This window comes from Aythya marila, assembly GCF_965140915.1.
Source record: "Aythya marila genome assembly, chromosome: 6".
In the NCBI taxonomy this organism is placed as follows: Eukaryota; Metazoa; Chordata; class Aves; order Anseriformes; family Anatidae; genus Aythya; species Aythya marila.
In genome coordinates, this window is record NC_139047.1 from 8,577,946 (window position 1) to 8,601,944 (window position 23,999).

The window sequence follows — 23,999 nt, forward strand, 5'->3', positions numbered from 1 at the left end:
TGCCAGATAGCACCAGGTACTCCTGCAGGGACAAAGGCACCTGTTTTGGGTGGCAGTGTGATTCTCCTGTCCCTCAGCAGAGAAGTGCCCCAGAAAGCTGAAGGAGATGTCCCACCAGGTAGAGCTTCACCTGTTCCCCACGTCCCCCAGGCCACCGGGAGTTATGGGGCAGGCTGAGTCAGCTCCCCGTGATCACAGAGCACCAAGGAGAGCGCAAGAGCTCCCTTCTCCCTACAGGCAGTCCTTCTGGGTTCGAGGCCAAAGCCCCAAATACATTCTGCTCTAAAAGTTTCGAAGGGTAATTAAGTCTGCTGCCCATGAGGGAAACTGGAGAGTAGGGCACTTTAATCTCGCAGCATCCTTCTGTGAATATCCCCTGCCCTGTCTGGGATGTTGGCCCTTTGGGAGGACCAATTACAGCTCTTGTACACCCTGGTGTTTTTCTCATCTTCCTTCTGATCTCCTGCACCCTCCTTCCCCTTGCAGGCAATCGACTCACGCCCCAGTCCAAGAACGCACACCACAGCCCTCGCTTTGTCAGCACGTCTACAAAACGCTGGTTCAAAGAGCTGGAGAGCCGCGAGGCTCGGGATGGCGAGCAGAAGAGGAGTGAAGTGAGACGGACAGGAGCTAGGAGGGCAAGGGCTATGCCCTCTACCACCATCCACAGCTACCAACCTTAACCAGGGCCAGCAAGCAAGGTCACGTCTCTCAGGAGACCTGGAGCAGCTAAAAATGTGTAATCCCTCAGCGGGACAGCGGGGTGGGGAACACACGCACGTGGCCAGCAGCCTGGGGAGCAGTGTTCCTCACTAGAGAGGCACGAAGTTTACAGAGACAATTATACAAGAGTTCCTGCCGCATCCAAAGCAGAAGTAATTTCCTTGAGATATAAGCAGTGATGATATATTTTAAAATTAGACTCGAAGCCTCCGAGTCTGCTTTGAACTACGAGGACAATTATACAATCAGTCGCTGTATCACAAGCAAGGTGTATGGCATACGAACGCGGCGATGATATCAGCGTCTTCTTCTCCTTTCTTTTTAAACAGCAAGCTAAAAACTACAGAGGCAGAAATTTATGACCCGGAGTTTGCAAGTGCTGCTGGAAGTGCTGGTGGTAGCACGATGCCTGTGAAGATGTTGCCAGGTTTGAGAGTGAAGGAAGCTTTTCAAGAAGGCACCGAAATATCTGAAATGTCTGGGCTGAAGCAGAGCCAGAGCGTGAGGCACCCTGCAGGGAGCACGGCTGGCTTGGGAGCCCGAGCCCAGACAAACACGGTGCAGCCTCAGAGCTCTTCCCTGCAACTCCCTCTCGTCCTGCAGAGGAAGGAACTCAGAAAAAAAGCTGGTGAGAAGCTGAGCCAAGAGATTAATGCATCTCCTTCTCCCACGGAAGTCTTTGGCAATGCCACTTCCAAGAAAAATAGATTTCTCTTGCCCTGTAGTCCCCACCTTCATGATCCTGAGATACGACAGATCCTCAACACGACATCAGTTTTTATCATGTTCACTACCTTTAAACACTTTAAACTGCGATTGTCCTTGGAAGATCTCACTCTGCTGCTGATAAACCAAGATGTGGAGATCGCTGCACCCACTGCTGCCCCTTCTCAGCCCCGAACAGAGGTCACCCCAACAGATTTCTCACAAATTGCTGTGTCTGCAACCAAAACCTGGGCCCAGAGCTGCATCCTATTAGCAAAGACTGACTTTTGGGCTGGCTGGCAACGGAAGCCCAAGGGTAGATGTTTTTTTTGCTATCCCATATCACTGTGGAGTGCTTTAATTTTCGGCCACTGTTGAAAGAAAGGCACCAAATCTGAAGAAAACCAGACAGGCATCCCGAAGGGCAGAAGAAGCCAAGGGCTCAGCACAGCATGGGCTGCCTGGTTCTCCCTGCTCATTAGCACCTACCCAGCCCGGCCGTATCTCCAGGAGCTGAGAAGAAAAGAGGCTTTCATTCCTTTGGGAATCCTGGCATTTCCACATTTGCTTTCATTTGGAGTAAAATGAAGCAAGTTGATTTCTTTTTACTTGCTGAAACGGGTGAGATCCCGACACACTTCAACACAAGCAAAACATTTTGTTTTCTCCAGGTAAAGGAGCTGCGTAGAATAATGCTGAAAAATGCCAGGGTAATAATAAATGTCATACAAGACAGATGAAAATTACTATTTCGCTACGACCTACAAGATTAATTGAAATTGACTGAAATGTCCAAACCTAAATGAACCATGTTTTAGCTTGCTGCAGTGATGATGTTGCTTTCATCATGCTGGGGTTTCATGCGTTTGCAGCGGCTGCGTGGAGCTGTTTGGTTCAAGGACTGGGGCAGCTAGCGGGGTGCTGGCACAGCACCATCACCTCTTTTTTCCTTCCAAAACATCACCCATGCATTCCTTCTCCCTTTTCTGCCCACATGATATTTCTGCTTTTAGGACTTCCTACCTACTTCTGCCACCCATCCTGCAAAACTTGACAAAATCCATATCCCATTGTCCTCACATCAAAGGTATGGGATTTCCATTATGAGTGGCTACTCCCTACATGAATTTAGGCACATTAACTTATTTTCCTCTTTTATTAATAATTAAAAAAAAACATGCTGATTTTTCCTGTTTTCTGCCCACCTGTAGTTTAGCATCCTATCACGACTTGGGCATGAAAAAATTCTCTTGGCTTGAGATTTCACACGCCGATACCGCACATACCTTAAGCAGTAAGTCTTTGTTCATTAAAAAATCCATACAAATCTCAACTCCCCAACTGGTGAATTAAAGAAAATAATGAGCTAATGACTTCATTAGGATGTATTGTGTTTAATTGAAAATGCACTCAATCACTGCTGTATCATACAAAGAGGCTTAATAACCAGCTCTCTGCAGCAAAGAAAAAAATGTCCAAAAAGTGGTGCGATAGAGAAATAATATCATGATCCATAACGAAAAGGGTAATTGAACATTTCTTGCAGCACAGGACAAAGAAACACAATGAGACCATGAGGCAGCAGGCAAAAAGGAGAGAAAGCCCCTTTTGAAGGCCTATCAAAATATTGTGATACGTGCTGAACAGCAGCCATTCATTCTACAACAAATTAGACAAGCCCCCAAAAACAGATTGTCAGTAGCTGCTGACGCAGGAATACTTGGACTCAACCTCTTCAGCTTCTGGGTGAAGAAACCTTAAACCTTTGAAGATTTTTCTAGTGGAAGAATCACTCTGCTCCTTGTTCCTCCACGCCCTCAATCACCCTGAGCAGCAGCAGAGGGTCTAACCCAGAGCAGCGATCCTGACTGTTTATCAGCTGTGATTTATATTTATCTAGGCACTCACACAGCACACAAGGAGAATATTTACTGCTGTGGTGACCTCCTCCCAGCTTTCCAGGCAAAATGTCTAACGAAGCTGGCCACATCCAACCTTCTTACTTCCCTTCTCATCTTTCTCATAGTTGCACAGCATTGCTTTAAACTTTATTCCTTCACCTTGTTACACACCCAGAGTCAAAAAGACAAAGAGCACACCTCTTTCATGCCACGCTGACTGATGTTGTTCCTCTTCAACCACACACAACTGCACCTTTCCAGCTTTGTTCACGTCTATTTCTGACCAACTCACATTGCCTATCGCTTGTGGAAAGCTTTGTGACGATGCCAGGAGCTTTGATAGCTCTCCAAAAACGAACTGTGACCACCAAATCTATGGGATAACATTAATTTTGAAGCGTTTGTTGGTTTTGTTTTTTAACACGTCTGAAGAATGACCCAGATAACCAAGTGGCCTATCCCTTCATCTATGGAAAGAGACTATTTAATTGCTGCATTACTCATATTGATGTGACGTTGTGAGAGAGGTTCACATGCTCTGAAATTCGTGTCTGACCGTGAAGCTGGAGAAAGGGGCCCTCATGTTCCTAGTGACCTCGGACTGAGGTCTCTGATGGGAGCAGGTCGCCTCCTGGTCAAGCAGGTCCTGAGGCTTTCCTCCACCTTTTTCACACCTGCAAGATCAACGCCCACAGAAGTTGCACAGCTGTTGAAGACAGTAAGTGCTACAGTTCTGTCAGTACAGCCCAAATCTCGTTCCGTGTGTCCAAAGCCCATGGCACAGGAGTGATTAGCCCTGCTGCTTTTAATGGGATTACTCCGGCTTCAGGTTAAAGGCATACTTAAGAGCTGTGCTGGGTCAGAGCTAATGGTTTGGTATCACACTCCCACTGTCCCTAGACTGCTGCCTTTTGCATGACAAAGCTGATTTTTACAGCACTGCAGAGCTAACAGGTGATTTCTTTCTGATTTCTTTCACCCTATTCCCTGCAATTTCCCCCGCTGAAGAGACGGCACTGGAAGAAGAGATCCCCTTGAGCTCACCCCGAAGTCGCAGGACACCAAACACCCTCAGTATCCATCATATCGGGGGCATTTCTGCTCCCTGTGGGCCTCCTGCATTGCTGTTGGCCTTGAAGCAGCGCCATCCTCAGCCACCCTTCCCTCAGCTCCAAGTGGTGCTGGTTTTTAATTTCCCCCTTGCAGATCATGATGAAGGAGAAGATGCTGTGAGCAGCTATTACACACACACTGCTCCACCTCTGATAGTGCCCAGCCTGCCCTGATTTCCAAGTCGTGTACCCATCACCCAGCTCCTGGTTTTTGACATGCCAGCTTCCATTCAACCTGGAAGAAGCCCGGTGTGGCCAGGTGAGATTCAAACACTTGATTATTTTTTTTTTTTTAATCTTCACAGCAACATCACTCGTTTCCCTGACCGTGCCAACAGTACGATGTCCTCGGTTGTCTGCCTACGACGGCGAGATGGAAGCAGCAGACAGCTCGCTGCGAGGCTCCTCCCTGTGTCGGTGGCTTCGCTGGAGGAAGCATTTCATTGCCCAACTCTTCCCTCCAGCATTTCAGGCTCTGCAAATAATAAGACCAGCCCAGAGCAGGCAGTAACTGCTTCCATGCTTATTAAGACTAGGCAAGCTTGTTTTGCTCGCCCAAAGACCTTCACCTCTTCCACCCCCTTATTTAATAAATTAAAAATCAGCACCTGGATACGAATGCATTGGGTTCGCGTACTGATCGGGGAGATAATAAAGAGCAGAGAGCGAGCATAAAAATGGAAGCTGAGTGGGAGAAAAAGCAGGTGTAGAGGGAGGAGAAAACCTCCAAACCCAACACAAAGGAGAAAGGAAAGGAGATGGAAACCTCCTAAGAGGTCTGGATGGGAAAATGCCAGAGCTGATGTCTGCTCCACAGGGCAGAGCTGACAGAGGCATGGCACCAGAGGTTCCCTGCCCTGTGCAGAGATGCTCCTCTGACTGAAGCTCCCCACACAGAGTGGGAGCTGTAGACCAACCCTTTGAAAAGCAATACTTAACACAAACAAGGCTAACTTGGTCTTGTATAATACAGCTACCTTGCTTTGAAGCAGGACGCTGCACAAGCAGGACCTAAAAGAACAGGCAGAACATCTCTCACCCAGAAGCTGGAACCAAAAAAATCCTAAATCCAGATCTAGACTTTGGGGAAAAAAAAATGCACAAAAGCTGCGTTTACTAAACTTCTGTCTCTCAATGGTGAGTGCTGCCAGGTAGTTTCCAGAGCCCATGCCTAGACTCCTTAAACAAAGTGACCTCGTTTACAGCTGCTAACTTCAGTGCAAGCCAAACTGCTCAGCACCTTTGGAAAAATGCTTCTGTGCTTCTAGGTCCCGGCACCCGGCTGCAGGTGCTTCAGGAAGTCAACTGGAATTAAGTGGCTGCCCCAAGGCCCTGTTGTAATGCAGTGGGAAGAAAAAATCCTGGCAACTCAGGAGTTCCCACCTCCAACTCAACATCCTCCAGTCACACCTCACGAGGAGGAAGTCTGTAGGAAGAAATGAAGGCACAGATTTATGAAATGGGTGTTATTATAAAAGAAGGGTTGAGAGATTTGGGGTTGTTCAGCCTAGAGAAGGCTCCAGAGAGACCTTATTGCAGCCTGACAATGGATAAAATATATATGAGAAAGACTTCCTACCAGGGCCTGTCGTGACAGGACAAGGGGGCAATGGTTTCAAACTGAAAGAGGAGGACTGCTAGGCTAGAGGTGTCTGAGTTCAGGGGGAGCTTGGGCAAGTCACAGGGAACTGTAGGACCGAGCACCACCTCCCTGTGTCTCTTCCAGCAGGCGTGGGGGAAGATTCATATCCCCCTTCAGCACTGTTGCAATGAAACAGTGTTATATGGCAGCCTGCCTGGCACGGCATCAGCACAAAATAAATTTCATACTAAAGCAAAGGACACTGGAGGAGGGACCTGAAGAGCCTATTGTGCTAATCACGCTGCAGCCGAGCACAGACCAAATCTGGTGTTGTCTAGAAAAGGGGAGAAAACTGACAGCGAAGAGGGGAAGGTAACCAGAGACTGCAAGGAAAAGGGAACAGAGGAATGAGGCTGCTCCAGCACTGGCAAATGCTGGGGCAGAGCTGGGAGCCTGACGTGTGCCTGTCTGTAAACAGAGTAGGTTGAACCTTTGGGGTGGATTCCAGCTTGCATAAGCACCCATGACTTAACCAAATGAATGGAGCAGCCTGGGTAGCTAAGCCACCATCCCAACTACCTGTAATTACCATGGGAACCTAGTAATTTTTCCACACTACTGGCAAAGAGATGAGCTCAGGTCCTTCCGACTCTGAAGTGAATTCCTTTAAAAGTGTTTAGCATCTTCTGGGAGCTTTTTCACCTCCAGGATGGTACCTCGGAGGAAGGAAGGCATGGAGCAAGGTGGGACACGGCGCTAGCTGCTCTCACACGTCTTCCTGGCAGCCACAGCCACCTCTCACAGGGAGAACTCAGCCAGCTCAAGCTCCTCTGTTAACTATGGGACGAGGTTAGTGTAAGGGTTTCTGCTTCTGAGCTAGGACTGAGGCTGGGAACTGTCAGAGCTAGCCGTGGTTTGAGGTCTGCAGTTATGGCAGGGGCTCCCTGCTCACTTACCAGCTCACTGCTGCAGCAGCCAGAGGGCAGAGAGATGTGTGGGAGTGGGGATGGAGGGCTAGAGGCACGGGATGCTACCCGTGTTTATCCTTCTCCTCTACACTGCCCGATCTGCGCTCTGGGATTCATCCTGATCTTCCCAACAAGTCCTGGAGCTGCTCCAGTCCTAGCTACCAGTGCCACTGAATGCAGCACAGCTCGGAGACCTTCTTCTACAAGTCCTGGAGCCAAGAATGAGAGTGGAATTTGAATGTCTGCTCCTGTGCCACGCAGCTCTGGCTCTAAACTAGACCTAAACAGCTGGGCTGGTACCAGAACACAGTCTGGTGCTATCCCATTATCCCCCAGTAAAGGCTCCAAAGAGCAGCCTGGTGAAGCACTTTGCTAATGAGCCCATGACAAACATCTCAGAGTGACTGAAATCCACCAGGCAAGCATCTCCATGGAGGTGATGAAATTTGGGTGAAAATTCGGGGCAGAGGTGAAGGGCAAGATGTGCTCCCCAGAGAAGAGTTCAGGCAGGAGGAGTCTGGTGGATTTTCAGACCAGAGCCAAGAGCACAGCTCCCTGCCATGAAGATGGAACAACGTCTGTGAATGAGGCATGGCTTTCACAACCCACATCTAGCTCCATCCCTGGTAAGGCCAGGGGGAGCAGACCTTGGGTCTAAAAGGAGAGCAAGTCCCTGCCACATTTTCTCCATAAAGAGCAGGGTTTCAAAATGAGTGGGCAACTCACCACACCCCAGAGAGCTTCTATGGAGAATAATGATGAGGTCAAACTGACAGGAGGGGAAAGAAGGAGAACAGAAAAGGAAGAAAGCAGGCGGGTAGGGTGTGACGGGGTGTGACAGCGCTAGTTAAAGCAAAGAGCCTAATTGGGCTTCCCTGTAGACTGAGTGGGTTGGGCCCCGAGGGACAGATTGTATCGCTCACACAATTCCCAAATTGCAGAAACTTGTCGTGATGGAAGATTTTTGTCCCTACTCACTCTAGAAAACCTGTGATACAGGCACAAAAGACTGGAAGACACTTCCAAGGCAGTTCATTGGCTTCCTGCTCCACACGTGCCACGCAGCACATCCCAGCACCTTCCAGCACATGCGAGGGCTGTAATGAAAGATCAAAAGCCATGACTGGGATGTGCCCAGTGAGCTGGATGGGAAATTGGTTTGGGGAGACACTCAGATCATCACAACTGCCTATGCAGAGAAACAAATCTTTATTTCTCCTGCCCATTATCTCTGCTGACCTGGAAACACATCATCGAACAGATGCCTGCGTGGAAGAGTTTTCTTTTCCTCTTTTTTTTCCTCTCTTAGATACTAGAGGCTTCAATCATGAAGCAAATTACATATCAGATGGATTTTAGCTCCTTCTTTTACCTCAGTTCTTCTCCTACAAGCATCCTCTTGACTGGTGATATTTATTTAGCATGTCATTTCTCTTTGGAGTTCAGCCCAGCACCAGATCCCGTTGCATTAGGTGCTACACAAACACGAAGGGAAGCAAGTGACTTGCTCTCACAAGAAGCTCTTGCTAGGTAATTTCTCTAAATAATCCTCAATTCATTGAAGGTCTTTTAGGCATCTTTAAGAAGCACTGTCTTGAACTTGAGCTGTTTTAATTGAGCAAATTGTAGATTTCATGATCTTGCTGCGGCCCTGAATACACGAGATAAGCTTCCAGACGTTTTCTGTGGGGTTGTCTCTAAGGCTTCAAAACTCAGCATCTGAGGAGCATATTCTATCTCTGTGCCCTTGATTCCATGCTTCCTGACTTCTGTCTGCCTGCAATAAGCTCTTGACAGCAGCAGAACTGGCAACAGCTTCTTGTCACTATTTAATGATTGTGTCCTTTAAGGGAGGCACTGGAACTCAGCATAACGTGGATTTAATTCCCACTGAAAGCGAACAAAACCCCCTCCTGTAATCATTACTCTACAGTTGTCCACCCAGCTTTTTCGTGCATCTTTTTTTTCCCCAAGAAAGCTCCCGAATGATTTCCCTTTTTGTTTTCAAGCAAAAAGGTGATACGTTTTGTCTAGTTGTCAAAAAAGAGGCCAACATTCAAGAGGTATTCTTATTTAACTAGAAAAGCAGCAGGAACTGCCTGTTCAATGTTTCCATCAACATTCTTCTCCATCCCCTTTGGGTTCTTAGATGGCCTCTAAACGCCTGGATCACGAGTACACCACAACCATTAACATCTTTTCCAGTACAAAACCTTGCACTAGAGTTCCTATCACCCACTTTATGATAGAAAGACACTCGCTCAGGTCCTGAGGCTTGCCCCCAAATTCAGCTATGCAAGAAGAGGGAACAAGCCCCAAAATGCTGTCCAATCTTTCCCCTTCCTGCAAAGTCCAACTGATGAAGCTACTTGCTGCTGCTCGGAACATTCCTCCTGATCCGGTAATTCACAGATGCAATCACCCAGAGCAAACACGCTTCAAAAAAATACACATTCAAATTAATAGCCACGTACAGTAAAATAAATATTTTACCATCCAGCTGGTGCTCTTGACAGTCACCTTATCTGAGCTCTCACGGACAGCGAGTGCAACCAACGGAGCCATGGGGGAGGATTGCCATTGGCAAAAACTGGAGATTTCACTAAATACAGCGTGCCCAGTCTTGCCTGCTCCAACTGGTTCAAGGGAATTTGGGCAGAACTTCAGATATCTCACAGGCCTAAAGAGGAGTTTCACTGGCAGCAGATGGGTTTGGGTTTAAAAGACCACCCTAACACAGCAAGAATGCCCTTCTCCATTAAAGACCTTGAGATGCTTCCAGAGAAGTCCTTCACTCCGGCTCTCCATCACAGCCTACAAATTAGATACACAAACCTCTAGTCCCAGAGAGCTCGCAGCCTACCCTGACGAGGGCTATCCTAATTGCCTGTCTGGTGTTTGTCACAGCGTGGCCCTCTCTCATACATCATTCAGAAACACTGAAACACTTTTAATCAGAGAATCGCGCATTAACTAGGTTGGAACGTTTCCAGTGCGCACCCGCCATCGAGTACAAATCTCTCATGACCACATTTTACACACCTGATAGCTACAGACTGGAAGCCAACTGCTCGTCCTTGCTGCTGTCAGCCTGTCTCCTCTTCCCCCTGCCTCAGCCTCCTTCCCCCAAAGAGAAAAACCCAGCACTGCCCACGCCACAGCTTTGTTCTCGTCAAGTCAACACCAGCCTGAGGCTGGTCAGCCAGGGGGCGCCTCCCCTGTGAGTCAGGTGTTGCAAATCTTTTGGTAAGGGCAATTTTGGAGGGCCTGTTCCTACCCCGTGCTGGGAAGCTGTGGCTGTCAGTAACAGCTCCGTGCTGCAGCACGTGGATGTGATTCAGCAACCGAGATGTGCAACATGAAGCAAGAGGCTGGCAGGCACTTTCAGGGGCTCTGCAATAAGGCTGAGGGTCTCTAACGAGGGGGTAACAAAAAGGGTACAGCTCCGTGACTGATTTCTCCCAACACAAAGGCAGGCTGTTGCTGAAAAGAGGGGCCAGCCCTTCCTACCAGTCCTCTCCCTTCCCTTGGGACTGCCTTGGGAGGCTACAGAGGGCAGAAGCAGGGATTGGATCCACCTCAGAGTTAACACTGGGGCAAGGCAGAAGGCTTCTGTCTGGATAAACTCCTTGCTCTGCTTTACCATGTAATTTCATAAACTGACGCTGCCTGGTTTGAGAGCATGACAGGCCTATGTCTTCTGCTGGTGACGTGTATTTACTAAACTCAGCGTGAGTTTTTAGAGCAGATTCAAGCAGACCCACGCTCTGGGTGCAGACACGTGTTCTCCCGACCCAGGAGGCACAGCCTACAAGCGAAAGCCAGCTTGTGCAAAACTCTTCACCCGTTTAGCCACCACCAACTGCTCACCCACCCACCAGCAGCTCCGGGACTTGCCAGTAAGGGCTCACAGGCACCATGGTGTGCCAGGAGCCAAGCTCCCACTGTCCAGGCACACACTGCTAAGGCTCAGCTGAAGAGGAGCTTTTTGCCTGTAGCAAACAAGGTGAAATCATTCACGATGCCCAACCTCGTGGTTTTTACCTTCATAACCTCACTTGAAGCCTATGCCCTTGGTCGTGTTGCTGAATAAGATCTCTCCCAGCTGCTCTCTTGTCCCTCAATTTATCATGTAGGTTTATACTGCTGCCTACAACAGCAGTACCTGAGTGCATCTTGATGAGACTGTTCTGCAAAGTTGTTTTCTAATTACGAAACTAATTTAAAAGAAACATAAATAGAAGCAACCTCAGAGGAACACAGACATTTTATTTACAGCATGCTGCATCCCAGGAAGTCTCCACTGGAAACTACAAAGAACCAAATTTGTAAAAGTAACAAAACACATCAAATTAACACATCAGTCACTGAAATGAGAACTAAACCCCAAAGACATAAAAGCAAACCGGTTACTTACAGTTTGGCTGTGGTTCTGGAGGGAATTTGAGACGGATGATGGCCAAGATTATGAAAACAACCACAGGCCAGGAAATTAAAATGAACGACCATACCTATAAAATAGCAATGAAAATATATCGGTTACGTTTGTCGCGCTGATGTGTCCCAGAGCTTGTCTGGAATGTACAAGTACCACTCTAAATGAGTTATAAGATGCATTGTAAATAATGCCTGTCTCGGTGCACATATTATTAAAACCCAAGTATTATCTATGCAGGAAGAAAAACCACATATGATCGTAAGAGCAAATAATGAGCCTGAAAGTAACGCAAGCCTTCCTGTGTTTCAGCTTGGCTGTTTACACAGTTTTGCACAGATTTGAGACACTGCTATGGAAGAGGAAAAGCACCCTGACAAGCACGAGACTTTTGGATGCATCAATTGTATGACTTAAGAGTCAAAATGGGAAGAGTTTCACTTTCTGTGTATGGCACTGCTCAAATGACTGGCAAAGGTGACCTTGATATGATTAACTATAGCTCAAAATGGAAGTGTTTGACATTGAAATGACAAGGCTACGGCACTTTTTTTCCCCAAAAACTTTCACTGTTCTTCACAAATGGTTCAGCCTTACAATACAACCAAAAGAAAGAGGATTTTCCTGGTATTTGTTTTCAAGGCGTGGAAGCAAGCATGGTGAAGGAAGGGATTTACGGAGTTGTGTAACCAGCTGGAGAAGTCCCATTCAATCACCAACCACCAGAACTCCTCACGTGAGCTCCTGACCGCGGCAACCTAACTCCCTGGTACCCTTCCCCTTCCAAACTGGAGCAGCCTACGTAAGTGAGCTGCGATGGAAGAGAAATGATGTAAAATTGGCATAATATGTCAGAAAAAATACGAAGATTTACAGACCTCTGGGCTTTGACATGAAAGCTGACCATTTCAATGGATGAGGATGAAGAAAATAGTCTGCTAATCATCCAGTGCAGCAAACCAATCTAGGTAGGAGGCCCAAAGTCAGTATTAAAACTGCAAGCATGGGAGTTTTGTAAGCTAAGAAAATGCAATTTCTCAAATAATTAACTGCTTTTGTACTAGCTGGCTAGCTCGCTACTGTGCCTACTAGATTAGAATTTTCCATCCATCAGTAAAGCTCAAAGTACCCTGTGCTGCAAAATTGCCGTGCTATCTTCATGCCAGTTTTTGAAACTGCAGAGATGTCTTTCTTCAAAATCATCCCATTTTTCATTGTTGCATCGCTATTTTTTTCAGATCAGCACATATTACCCAAACCCATTTTTCCAAAGGTAATTCCAAGCCCATAACAGTGTTTTCATTTCCCGTAATGCTTCCTGGAACATAAAAACAAACAAACAGACAAACAAATCCCAGAGAGCAACTGAACTTCAAGAGGTTTGTTTCACAGCAACTCCCTCCCTATCATCCCCAAGGAGATGACACACAGCCACGGCAGTGGGAGCACGACTCGTGCCCCAAAATAGGGAACAAAATAGGGAAGCTGTCAAACACAAGGCACTCCTAACACATCCTTTCAGAGAGGGTATTCCTATAGTTTCAACGTTCAGCAGCATTTCAGCTTTTACAGACCCCCCTCTTCCTTTTATATATATGCTAAATAACAAGATTCATCTCTGAAACCAACATTTTTTATATTTTTTTCCATATATCACATGCTTTCCCTGTAATCAGTCCCCAAATACAGTATTTAACTTGGCTTAGTTCCCAAGCACGCAGCATTATTAAGGTATCCTCCTAGGTTAGCACCACGTAGGCTACAGGAAAATTATGGGGTAACAGCACAGAAACTGATATTAGTCAGAGGCTGCCTAAAGGAAGGGCAAGACATCTTTCATATTCTTGGTGGAGGAAATGAATACGGGTCGTCTCGGCTCTGGGAAGTCTTTGTGCCTCCCCATTTGGAGCTAAAATGGTGCTTCCACTCCCAAGCAGCTCTTCCCTTTGTATCTCCGTGCTGGGAGTTAATTGGATTTAATAGTAGCTGGGTACAGCAGTTACAACAGAGCGATCTCACTGTCCCAGGCACTTCTAGTTAACAACAACAAGCCAAGCAGCCTGGCCAAACCGACTGCAGGTAGAACACGTTGACTTGAGCGGAGCCATAATCAATGCCAGTTTGGCTCGTGGGACTCCGAGCACTGTGCCACAGGTTGCATAATCCCTTGGTTGCTGGATTATTTCACTGCTAAAAGCAGACTTAATTGCTCAGACCTTGGTACGTCTGGATGCAGGCACGTTTTCGCTCCCTCCTGTGTCTGTTTAAATAACCAAGCCACATAGAAGTGAGAGATGGAAAGCAATAAAAGTGCAAGAGGACCCCATTTCTCCAATTCCCCTTGGTAGGCAGGCCGAACCTTGCTCCCCAGAAGGCTGCCACCTCCACTCACGGCCAGTCCTTGCTCAGCAGGAGCAACCTGTGCCGAGGCTCTCCCTGGTTATGGATGCAGAGCTTCAGCTGATTTCAGCAAATTGATGGCCAAGCAAGCTGCAGCTCCCCCCATACAATCTCTCCAGGGGCTCTGCAGAGAGTGTGCAGAGGAAATAAAGTGTAAAGCAGAAGGCAGAATCAAATGCGTCCGCCGGCCCTGGATAGACTGATAAACAGAGCAGGAGCAATGGGAAAGCACTTCAGGCTGTGGAAGGAGAGGGGCTGGCCTGTGTCAGACTGCTGTGACACCTGGTGAGGGCAACGAGCACCACTGCAGCAGCAGCAGCCACTTTCTGGGGTTATCGGAAGCAAAGAAGGACAACAGAGAGCTTCCCCTGCCAAGCAAGCACACACCAAAACAAGCTGCCTGAAAGCCTGGTCCACCAGTGCGGTTACATCACACAGGTTAAAAAAAACAAAGCTGGAAATGGGAAGGATAGAGAAATCAGGATGCGTTCAGGAGCAGCGCTCTGGGTTTACCTCCTCTCAGCTGCTGCATTCCCAGCAAGCTCCTTAATTTGGAGCAAGAGAGGGAACGGAAGGAGGGCTGGAGAGAACGCCTGCCCTAAAACAATAAGTGGTGTCCAGACTTTGTTTTAACTGATGTTCCCATCCTACAGAATTGATGTTTCATCCCTACAGGAAACTGAAAGAAGAATTACAGCAAGTGAGGCTGTATGGCCAGGGCTTATGTAAGCATTTACTGCGGGCACACAGGAGCTGAAAGAGACCCAAGCCTTCTGGTTTTAACAAGGCTGTTGAAATTGGTCATGTAACTAGAGATAATCTGTTGGTATTTCGCTATATCTCAGAAAAATATATCCTCCTGTATCTCTCACAGCAGCTACAGACTTAACTCTGAGGAGCACAGCCCAACTGCAGCTGCTGGGGAGATGAACTCAGCCCCTCTTTGAAGCTGCAAACCCAAGAGGCAGGGCAGAGCAGGCACACAGCCGACCCTGCAGATGTGCGCAGTGCTGGGAGGTCTTGCACTCCATCGCCACATCGCACTGCCCACGTGGCTCTTCTCCGACATCTCCTCTTCTCTGCCCTTTCTGCACCTGCCAAGGCTTCCCGTGCAACCAGAGTTTACAAACCATCCCACTGGGATTCCCAGCAAGAGGACGGGTTGCAGCCCAAGTCTGGGAACTGCAGCGTGCTTCTGCTGAAAGGCCAGAGCAGCTGTATGGAAAGCAAAACTCCTGATACAAACCTACCGGCCAGGCTTTGCCCGGACACGCAATGCCACCTGAAGGAGCACTGCCTCCGTGACACCGCAGTTCAGATTCCCTTCTGGACATCCTTAGCAATGCTTGATTTTGGGATAAAAACATCTGGTGTGGTTGCTTTGCAACACACTGAACTGTGCTGGAAATCTGTCCCACCTGCACCTCTCAGAGCCACTTTTTTCTTTGTCCATCCATTAAAAATGGCTCTATGTAATGACACCCTCATTGTCCCCAGACTGCAGGGACTCCTCAGAGGCTGCACACAGACTCTGGGGACTGCTCACACTGGAGCAGCCTTAATTCAGGTCTGTCCGTGAGTTTGTGGAGGGTTTTGTCTGCAGGGACCATCAGCAGCATCCCTGCTACTCAGTCTGGACTCCTGAGCCCTCACCATGACCTCCAACACGAGATGCAGCCACTTTGGCTTACAATGACCTTTCTTCTTTCCGTGCCATTCCCCTCCTTCCCTCTCTGTCTCTTTCCTTCCAAGCATTTCTAGTTTAACACCGTGGCTTTCCTCTCCTGCCGTGCCCTTCTTGCTCCTCAGCTCCTGTGGTTTCCAGCTCCCCCTCCTCTACGGCTTTGCTTTCACACTCACCGGCTGCCTCTTGACACTCAGCCAGTTCTTCCACAGCAGGATCCTCAGGTGCTGGGAGAGCGCAGCCATCCTCGGCCGTCCCAACCCAACGGGAGCCGGCTGCGTGTTCTTCCTCCCCGGGCTTAGGAGGCAAAAGCAGAGGCTCTAACCCAAACGGGCGTCCAGTGGCCAGTGTCTGAGCCTCTTCCCCACAGCATAGCTCTGAAGCAGCTACCTCATCCGCTTGTGGCTGCTGTGCTCCCCGTAACTGCAGCTCTTGTCCTCGCAGCAATAGCTCCTAGCAAATTCAACAGGTTATTCTTCTCCAGGCAGGCAGGCAGACGCAGCAGCCTGCCTCCACTTGTGCTAATTACAATATCCAGCCTCTCCTGGCTGCTCTTTGTTCAAGCCCTAACTGATAAAATGGATGGCATTCCAAAAAGATGCTTCTGCTTAAACAAAAGGTGATGCATGCCTCCTCCTCCTCCTCCTCCTCCTCCCTGTGATGAAACTACCTGCCTACCCACACACCGCTCCCGCTGGAGGTGTCATCAACAGCAGAGAGTCAGGCTGCTTGCCAGGCCGCTCTGACTTCCCCAAGTTCAGAGGCAAGGGCCGGGAAGAACAAAGTACCCACAGCTTGCATCTTCCTGGCTCTGCTGAACTGGAATTCGTTTTTTGTGGTTTTTTTTTTCTTTACTACTTTTGAGTATCTCAAACCTACCCATCCAGGGAAATTAAATAAAAGTTAAAAAAAAAAAAAAAAACACAAAACACAGACTAAAACAAGAAAAACACATAAATGAAAATCTAATTGCTCAGCTTCCTGCATCTTCCCTCTCCTTCCAGGGAGATCAGCCCTGGTGCTCTAACTGATTGAATTCAATATAACACATCGCATCCAGTGGGAATGGGATTGCAGAACGGGAGCCCACAAAGATTTCAGAGCACTAGTGTGGCTCGAGTGCTGTTATTACTCACTTGATTATTGATTATTTTTTTTCCTAGCTACTGGTGAGACATTTAAAAACCAGCTGGAGATGAAAGGAGAGAGTGAGCTGCAGGTACAGAGGGCAGCACTAGCAGCAGAGGGGATTGTACCAAGTGTGAGTGTTGAAACCAGATATGGACTTGCCTAATGAGCTCTGGTCATCCAGCAGAGCTTCTGATCCCTCCCGGAGAGGACCACGGACACGCAAGGACCCCACCTGCTAACACTGAGGTTGCCCTCAAAGCCAACGTACTTCAGGTACAGGTCAGATGTTGAGGGGAATGAAACAAGAAGAATGAAATCTCTTGCTAGAAATACGGTTTATCAAATGTGTTCATGAACAGACATGAGCTTCCCCAAATAATTGACAAATATTTATCTCTCTCCAAAATTGAATCAAACTTTCAGTGAGCCTAAACGTGCATCCCATGCCTCAGTTTCCCCCCAGGGCTACAGGAATACCGGCCTCCCAGCTGGGAAAAAAAGTAGAGTTTTTGGAATGGGAGATCCAACATGAGAGGGGGAAAACCACACAAGAATCGCTGCTCCTTTTGAACAGACGCCAGGAGCTTTGCTGCGTTTCCCAGTGACCAGCTTTACGTTAGAAACCTCCTTAAACTATTGACTCTCTTCGACGCTGGATGGAGAAACTTCTGCTCCCCAGTGCCCAAGGGCTCTCTGCCCACTGATGAAAGCTCATGAGTGGGTAAGCTGGGCAAAGCAACTCAGCAGGCTGCGATTACACGAGCTCTAATTACCCCCGAGCACTTGTCATGGCTTTTGTTCCCATTCTTGGCAGCATCCCACGGGCTGACGAAGGGCTGCCCGGTTTTCTGTCCCCTTTATTTTTACCCTGTTCAGCTCACTGTGCCACCTGGGGCAGAACACGGGACCCTGCCAGTGGATGCCCACCACATGCTGTCCTGGCCCCAGCTACTTCAGATATGACACAATCAGACCTGAACCTCCCTGACTAGCTAAAATAAAGGTAGAAGAAATGAAAGTTGAGCAAACATGGCTATACTACAAAAACCCTGGAAGATAAGGGTTACCTTCAGCACCCAACATCCAGCCAAGGTCATGAAATCAACCCCTAATGGGTAACAAAACCCCAGCCAAGCAGCACACCACCATGTCCTTCAGTACCTAGGCAACCTGTGCAAGACTTTGCTACTCTCAGCGTCTTTCACAGGAGATCAGAGAAGCTTCTACGTGGCATTTCTTCCAACCACAAGTCAACACGGTGCCTCAAAAATGAGGAGCATCTTGAATGAATCCTTGCCAAACTTCACCTAGGAACACAAGTGGAGGAGGCAACCATAGCAGCCAGAATGACCTTGGAGCAGAGCAGCTTTGATCTAAGGGTGGCTAAAAGCGCTGAATGAGGGCGAGAGAGAGAGGAAGAGAGAGAAGTGGTTCTCAGTGAAGAGAAACAACCTCTCTGGATTGGTTAGGAAATACTTCAAAGATGGGAATAGCAACAGAGATGGAGCAGTTCCTGCCCCACATACCTTGAGCCTAATAGATTGGACATTCCAGTGATGGGAGTGGAGCTGGAGCTAAAATAAGCTTAAGCCTTCCCTTGTAAAATTTAGATAGTGATGTGAAGGAACTCAAACACCTAACCTCCCAGCTCTACACTGGTGTTTCTTCTACCAACCATCCTTATGAGAGAGGTCTGTGGGTGAAAAACAAGCACTGCTCCTCAGGACACTGCTCCAGGTTAGCTACAGACAGAAGGCACAGCAGATTTCATTTTGTTGGATCCAGACAACGCCACTTGCAAACTTGATTCACTTCCTCTCCAGGGACTGGAAAAAAAATAAAATCCCAAAATAGATAACTTTGCTCTAGGGGGTAGGAGAGAAGAAATTTATGATTTCACCATTTGCTGCTCTGCCAAGGTCTTTTGAGGCAAGCGTTTGATTGCTTCTTTTTGGTATTCAGTCAAACAACTGTTTCAAAAGAACACTGTGATTTGGATAATAATTTTCCCAAGCAAATGCACATCCTTAGCTCCTTTGTGAACTGAGTCAACAAACATTCCCCTTGGGAGGTACCCAAAGGGCAATTTGTTCGAGTTCACCACTGTAAAACCAGAATAACTCAATGTCAATTGGCTCTCAGAGCACCACACTGCTCCAGCTCCGAAACACAAGATGAGAACTTTATTAACGCCTTACACCTTTTTGCTTTCTAATTCCTTTACTTAATAATTCCTGCAGATGGCACAGGAGGCTGTGCAACTACACGGCCACTCCTCAACCAAGTGACCAGAGCAGACAGACGTCCCAGCATCTAACAGTGCATACAGGCAGAGAGGAAGAGGAGGGAAAGGCTAAATTCTTTCTTTCAGCAGTGAACTTCCAACCACACTGTTTCTCTTGCTGAAGAACTGTATTTCTTTTCTTCTGGGCAGAGAAGCAAGTTGTTGGTTGAGAGCAGAACCTGCTCCTCTGAATGTGAAGCTGAGAAAACCCTCAGGGGAGCTCCAAGCTGTGATTTCAGCCAAGGCAAGACTTCAGGAACATGGCTCGTCACCTCGACTTCAGCGGTGGCTTTGGACCACCACCAGTACCCTGAATCCAGGGCAAAAAGTTTCTTACCTCACCCCAGGAACTCACAAACTGAGTTCACTCCTTGAGATGCTCTTTCAAGCAGAGTTCTTCCAGTGAAAATGAATGCACTCATGCTTCCCAGGCACGTCAGTCACCTCTGTGAGAAATGAAAGCTTAGGGAAGTGATGTAAGACAACTGGGAAGAGAAAAGGATGGAGTCACTGACTGATGATCTGTAAGGCTATTAAACACCGGTATCTGGAGCTAAACTGACAGGACAGGACATTTACCCCCTTGAAGTCAGTGCCAATGAAGAAATAAAAAAACCTGTTGGCTATGAGGGGAAAATAAAAAGCAAAACACTAATCCTGCAGTGATTGTGCATGCTACAACTCAACCGCAGCACAGCCTTCCAGAGGCACCCAGGTGAACAGCGGTTAGGTGCCCTCAGGGACCTGGAGGAGGGGAGAGCTCACCAGCAGGGAGTGAAGCAGCATAACCAGATCCACTGCCGTGCCCAAAAAACACAGGCAAAGCACAAGGAACTGAAGGAGATCTGCAAGGGGAGCAGTGGGGCAACGCCGTGACTCACTGCAGAGGAAGGACTCTCCTACTTTCCTCTTGCAGAGTCTGAAGTGCCTTTAGTTACCAAACTGCAGCAGCCGGGCTTTCCTCGTGGTTTGGGTAAGCTAATACTCCTGGGCCACTCCAAATCCCTTCCTAAGGCACGGCAGGAGCCTGGCAGTGTAGGGCAGCAATAATTTTGGCCACTACGGGAGCTGCAGGGGACATGGCAGCACCACGCTACGACTTCGCCACCACCACAGACATTTCCACAATTTCACAGCAATTTTTTTTTTTTCTCATTTTTAATGTGTTTGGAAAAAAGCTCCTCCTGGAAGCAGTTTTTTCTCCAGTGATCCAGTCATCAACGAGCCTGGAAGTACAAGGATGACACACAGAGCCCATTCCACATAGCTCAAGGAGAACTGCCCTGCTGATTTTTGATTCCTTAGGTATTAACTTCCTACAGAGCAGCTCTGTTCCCAGGAGTAAGCCCTCATATCGAGTGTGAGTTTTGGGATACTCCAAAATCAGAGCAGTTAAGCACCAAAATCAACACGTCTGAGTTTTCTGCAAGTGAATTAGAAGCATCCCACAGTACAAATGTTTGGGGATAGCATTTTCAGAAGAATAAGGTGTTTTTTGTGTTTTTTTTTTCCCCTCTTATGACAACAGCCTTAGTGGGAAGAAGGCTATGGAAGGGTAGGGAAATGCAACTTCTGGCCTTAACGCCTCCGTTCAGCAGGGAAGGCAGTGTTAGCAGCCAGTCCTTTTCCCTGCACATTGGCTCCCAAGGACACCTTCATCTGGTCCTAGCACGGCTGCAGGCCCATGAATCACGTCTCACCACACCCAGGCAGCTGAGGCCTTCGCTTGCGAGGCTCCCACACGCATCTATCTCACCAGGCTGCTCACGCTGCCCCTTTCCCACCAGTTACAAACTCCTGTGACATTGGCTGTAAAAGCAAGCAGATGATATCACTGCGAGTACCATGCCCTTTAACCCTTCCTCCGGCTTATGAACAATGTTAAGACCAGACCCAACGCCAAGGCTTGCAACAAGGCATGAGACAGCTACCAGCATCCAAATCCTCTGACTTCTCTCATTTCTCGTGCATTCAGCTTGCTCCAATTTGTGTGGCAACGCTCGTGTCCTGTCACATGGACCTGGACAGCTGACAGATGGACTGATTAGAGAACACACTATTCATGGTAAGGCGGGTAACAAGGCCAAAGCAAGGCCGCTGTGAAAAATGGATTTGACTTGGCATAGAAAAGGGGGTATTTCTAAGGCTGGGGACAGCCATGCTTCCTAAATGAAAGCATCAGCACAGATGCAAAAAAAGTAGCAGCTTCCAAATTAAAAGGCCTAAAGACAGACTGAAAGGATAAGGAAACAGCAGGGACAAGATGTGTTTAAGACAACAGCCGTACCACTGGTGTGCTGTTCTGTATGAAACAGACAGTTCCTGAGAGATGCAAATTGTATGAAGTTAAAAATTAACTGCAGTCATCTGCACACGATGGGAAGATGAACCCTCAATCATGTACTAAGAAAAGGTTTTCTCTTTGTTCCATAATAAATGCAGGACTGGCTTCACAGACTTAAAACAGTGGAAAGAAAAGGCACCCTGAGTGTATTTCCTGACAGATAATGCAACCCAGACAGTGGTGCCGGTATCAATAGAGCAGTGATTACTAGTACTTAAAGGTTTTTTTCCTGCTTCTCTAACACTTAAGTGGGAGCAACTAGCAAGTATGCTTACAAAGAGACAGAGAGCCTTCCAGAGCCTGGAACAGTGGGCTGAAGGACCTGAATATGCATCTGGGTCAAGTGTAGATGAATGCAGCTGACCAAAGAGCTCCCTAACTCGCTGAGCACAAGGTGAGGTGTTCTTAACAAAGTATTTGATGGCTTAGGCTGCATAAGGTTAGCGAAGAGCTTATTATCTCCGATCCAAGGACACCCCTGAAAAATAACTGTGATGAATTCCCACCAAAACAGAAATAAAGCAGAAGTTGAATTTGTACAGAGGTTAGCACTTGATTTATTGAACTATTCAAAAGTCAACCAACAAGAGTAAAAACCTGCTCCATATTACAAAGACAACCAAGGCAAAGCTTTGTTTAGCTCCAAACAATACAGCATTTGGTTATACAAGTCTGCCTGCACCTGATATAAAACACTACCAAGGCCTTGGCCGAGCACACACCTTCCTGGCAGACCGCTTCAAAGCCCCAGGCAGCTTCGGCAAAACCCTGAGACTTGGCTGCCACACGATGAAGGCCACAGAAGACCAGCAAACTGGGAGACATCACTAAGAGGCTGAGATAAGAAGCCTTAAAAGTAGCAGCAGAAAAACACACACTGTGTTTCTCATGGGGTAACAAAACACCTACCCACAGTTCAGTTTGCTCAGAGTTAGTATCCGAGTTGCAAGTACTATTTTTTCCCCTAGAACTTGGGTACTCACACGTCCTTCTTTCCACGTGGATTTTTTGTTTCATAAGCAAGCACAGGGTTACCAGTGAAGGCATTTAAGCTATTCTTACTCTTCTACCTGGTTGCACATCTCTATGGAATCATTTCTGTAGGATTTATTGATCAGCATAACCTGGCTGAATTCAACCAACAATTATAGAAGTTATGGGGATGGCTGGACAAACTACCCCCTAGACTCAATTTCTAGAAGCAAACAACAATCTGGAAGAGTATTCCAAGGACAAGGAGTCACCGTGCTCCTACTGAATAGGTTTCTAGGGTGTCAATCCCTCACCAAGTCACCCGGGTGTTATTACAAAATAGCTAATTAAGACCACACCCTGAGATCCAAACGAGTACGGGGAGTGCTGATGAGTAACGACGAGTTACACAAGGGCTGTCAGCCTCCTGTAGCTGGGAACTTGCTTGCTGGAGAAGAAAAATATGTGTTGAAATAATCTCACACGAGCACTGCAGTGATGGAGGAGCGCAGAGAGAGGCAGTGAAGGGCTCGCTCCCCTTCCGACTGTGGGCTTGACAGCTCCTTAAGCCCTAGCAAAGCAAAGGTTAAAAGACCCTTTTCCCTCTTCAGGTCACTGCGAGATGCTCTGTCAAAGTGGGCTTGATCCTGACTCACGTGATGGAATCGGGCAATCTGCACAGAATGGCTGAAGGAGCGTGGCTCATCCCAAGGCTTCGTAATCAGCCCAGAACAGAGTGCTCACCCCTTCCTTTCCCTAAAGACTAGCAGCCCAGCATCTTTTCTGAGAAAGTGTGGCCCTTCATGAAGGCCTGTGGTCTGATTCACCGAGCATAGTGCACAAAAGGGCTTATGATAAGGCATGCTCTGAATTTATGACCCTCATTTCAAAATCTACGTATGCCTGAGCACTACCAGGCACGCAGCCAGGGGAGCAGGCGTGGCACACGTGCTGGGGAACACACTGGATCCTTGGGAGGTGCCGTAAGATGCGGGGCCTCAGCTGGAGACCTCGAATTTGCAATTAGCCAGCAGCCTGCCACCAGCACGCCCTCTCCGGGGGTTGTGTGATGTTCCCTTATGTTGGGAGTTGCTCTCGTTACATGTGCAGCTCTTCAGCTCTAATAGACCCACGCCTGGCTGCCCAAATGGGCAAGACTCCCTGATAACTTATGCCTCAGACACTGGCCACTGCTGGACTTCTCTAACCACAGGATACAGTTTTATTTTTTGGAAAAAAAAAATGGCAGAAAGACAAAGGGAAGTGTAGGTGTCGTGATTCTGCCATCACAGGGAAGCTTCCTTATGCATGGAATAGAAAAAGAGGAGGTGTTAAACTCCAGTGTGGTTGGACAATCTTGCACTAAGGGCTCAGCAAGCCCAGCATCTTCTGGATAGCCACAGTTAGCCCAGCACCTCCAAAACAGGCTGTGTGTGGTGGGAATGGGGTGATTTACCAAGCTGGACCCGGTCAGCAGGTCAGACAGGTCCTGGCTGTACTGGTCCTACTGTGTGCACGCTGCAAGGCTGGAAAGCAAGCTGGCTACAGCCATCAGCTCAGCATCTCTGTACACCCAGCAGAGCCCCCTGGCTGCTAGCAAGGCCGTCTGGTCACTGTCTTTGGGGCTCCTCTGTCCAAATCCAATGTCCACGCGATGTGCTGGGTTTTGCAGCTACCAAGTTGCAGAACTGGGCCACGCACACCTGGAAATCCCACACAGATGACCTCGTTTGTTGCTTCTTGCTTTTTTTTATTTCC

The 23,999-nt window shown here is 47.9% G+C and overlaps 1 protein-coding gene across 1 annotated transcript in view; it reads right to left on the reverse strand.

The window, feature by feature from the left end:
* The window catches only part of ABCA12 (ATP binding cassette subfamily A member 12), a gene marked incomplete at its 5' end in the record, with an annotated part of 82,052 nt that extends 66,297 nt beyond the window's left edge, over nucleotides 1–15,755 (reverse strand). The window contains 2 exons of the mRNA XM_082763953.1: nucleotides 11,409–11,502; nucleotides 15,687–15,755. Coding sequence (XP_082620079.1) covers nucleotides 11,409–11,502; nucleotides 15,687–15,755 — 163 coding nt within the window. The remainder of the gene's footprint in view (nucleotides 1–11,408; nucleotides 11,503–15,686) is intronic.
* Between the last annotated feature and the right edge of the window lie 8,244 nt (nucleotides 15,756–23,999).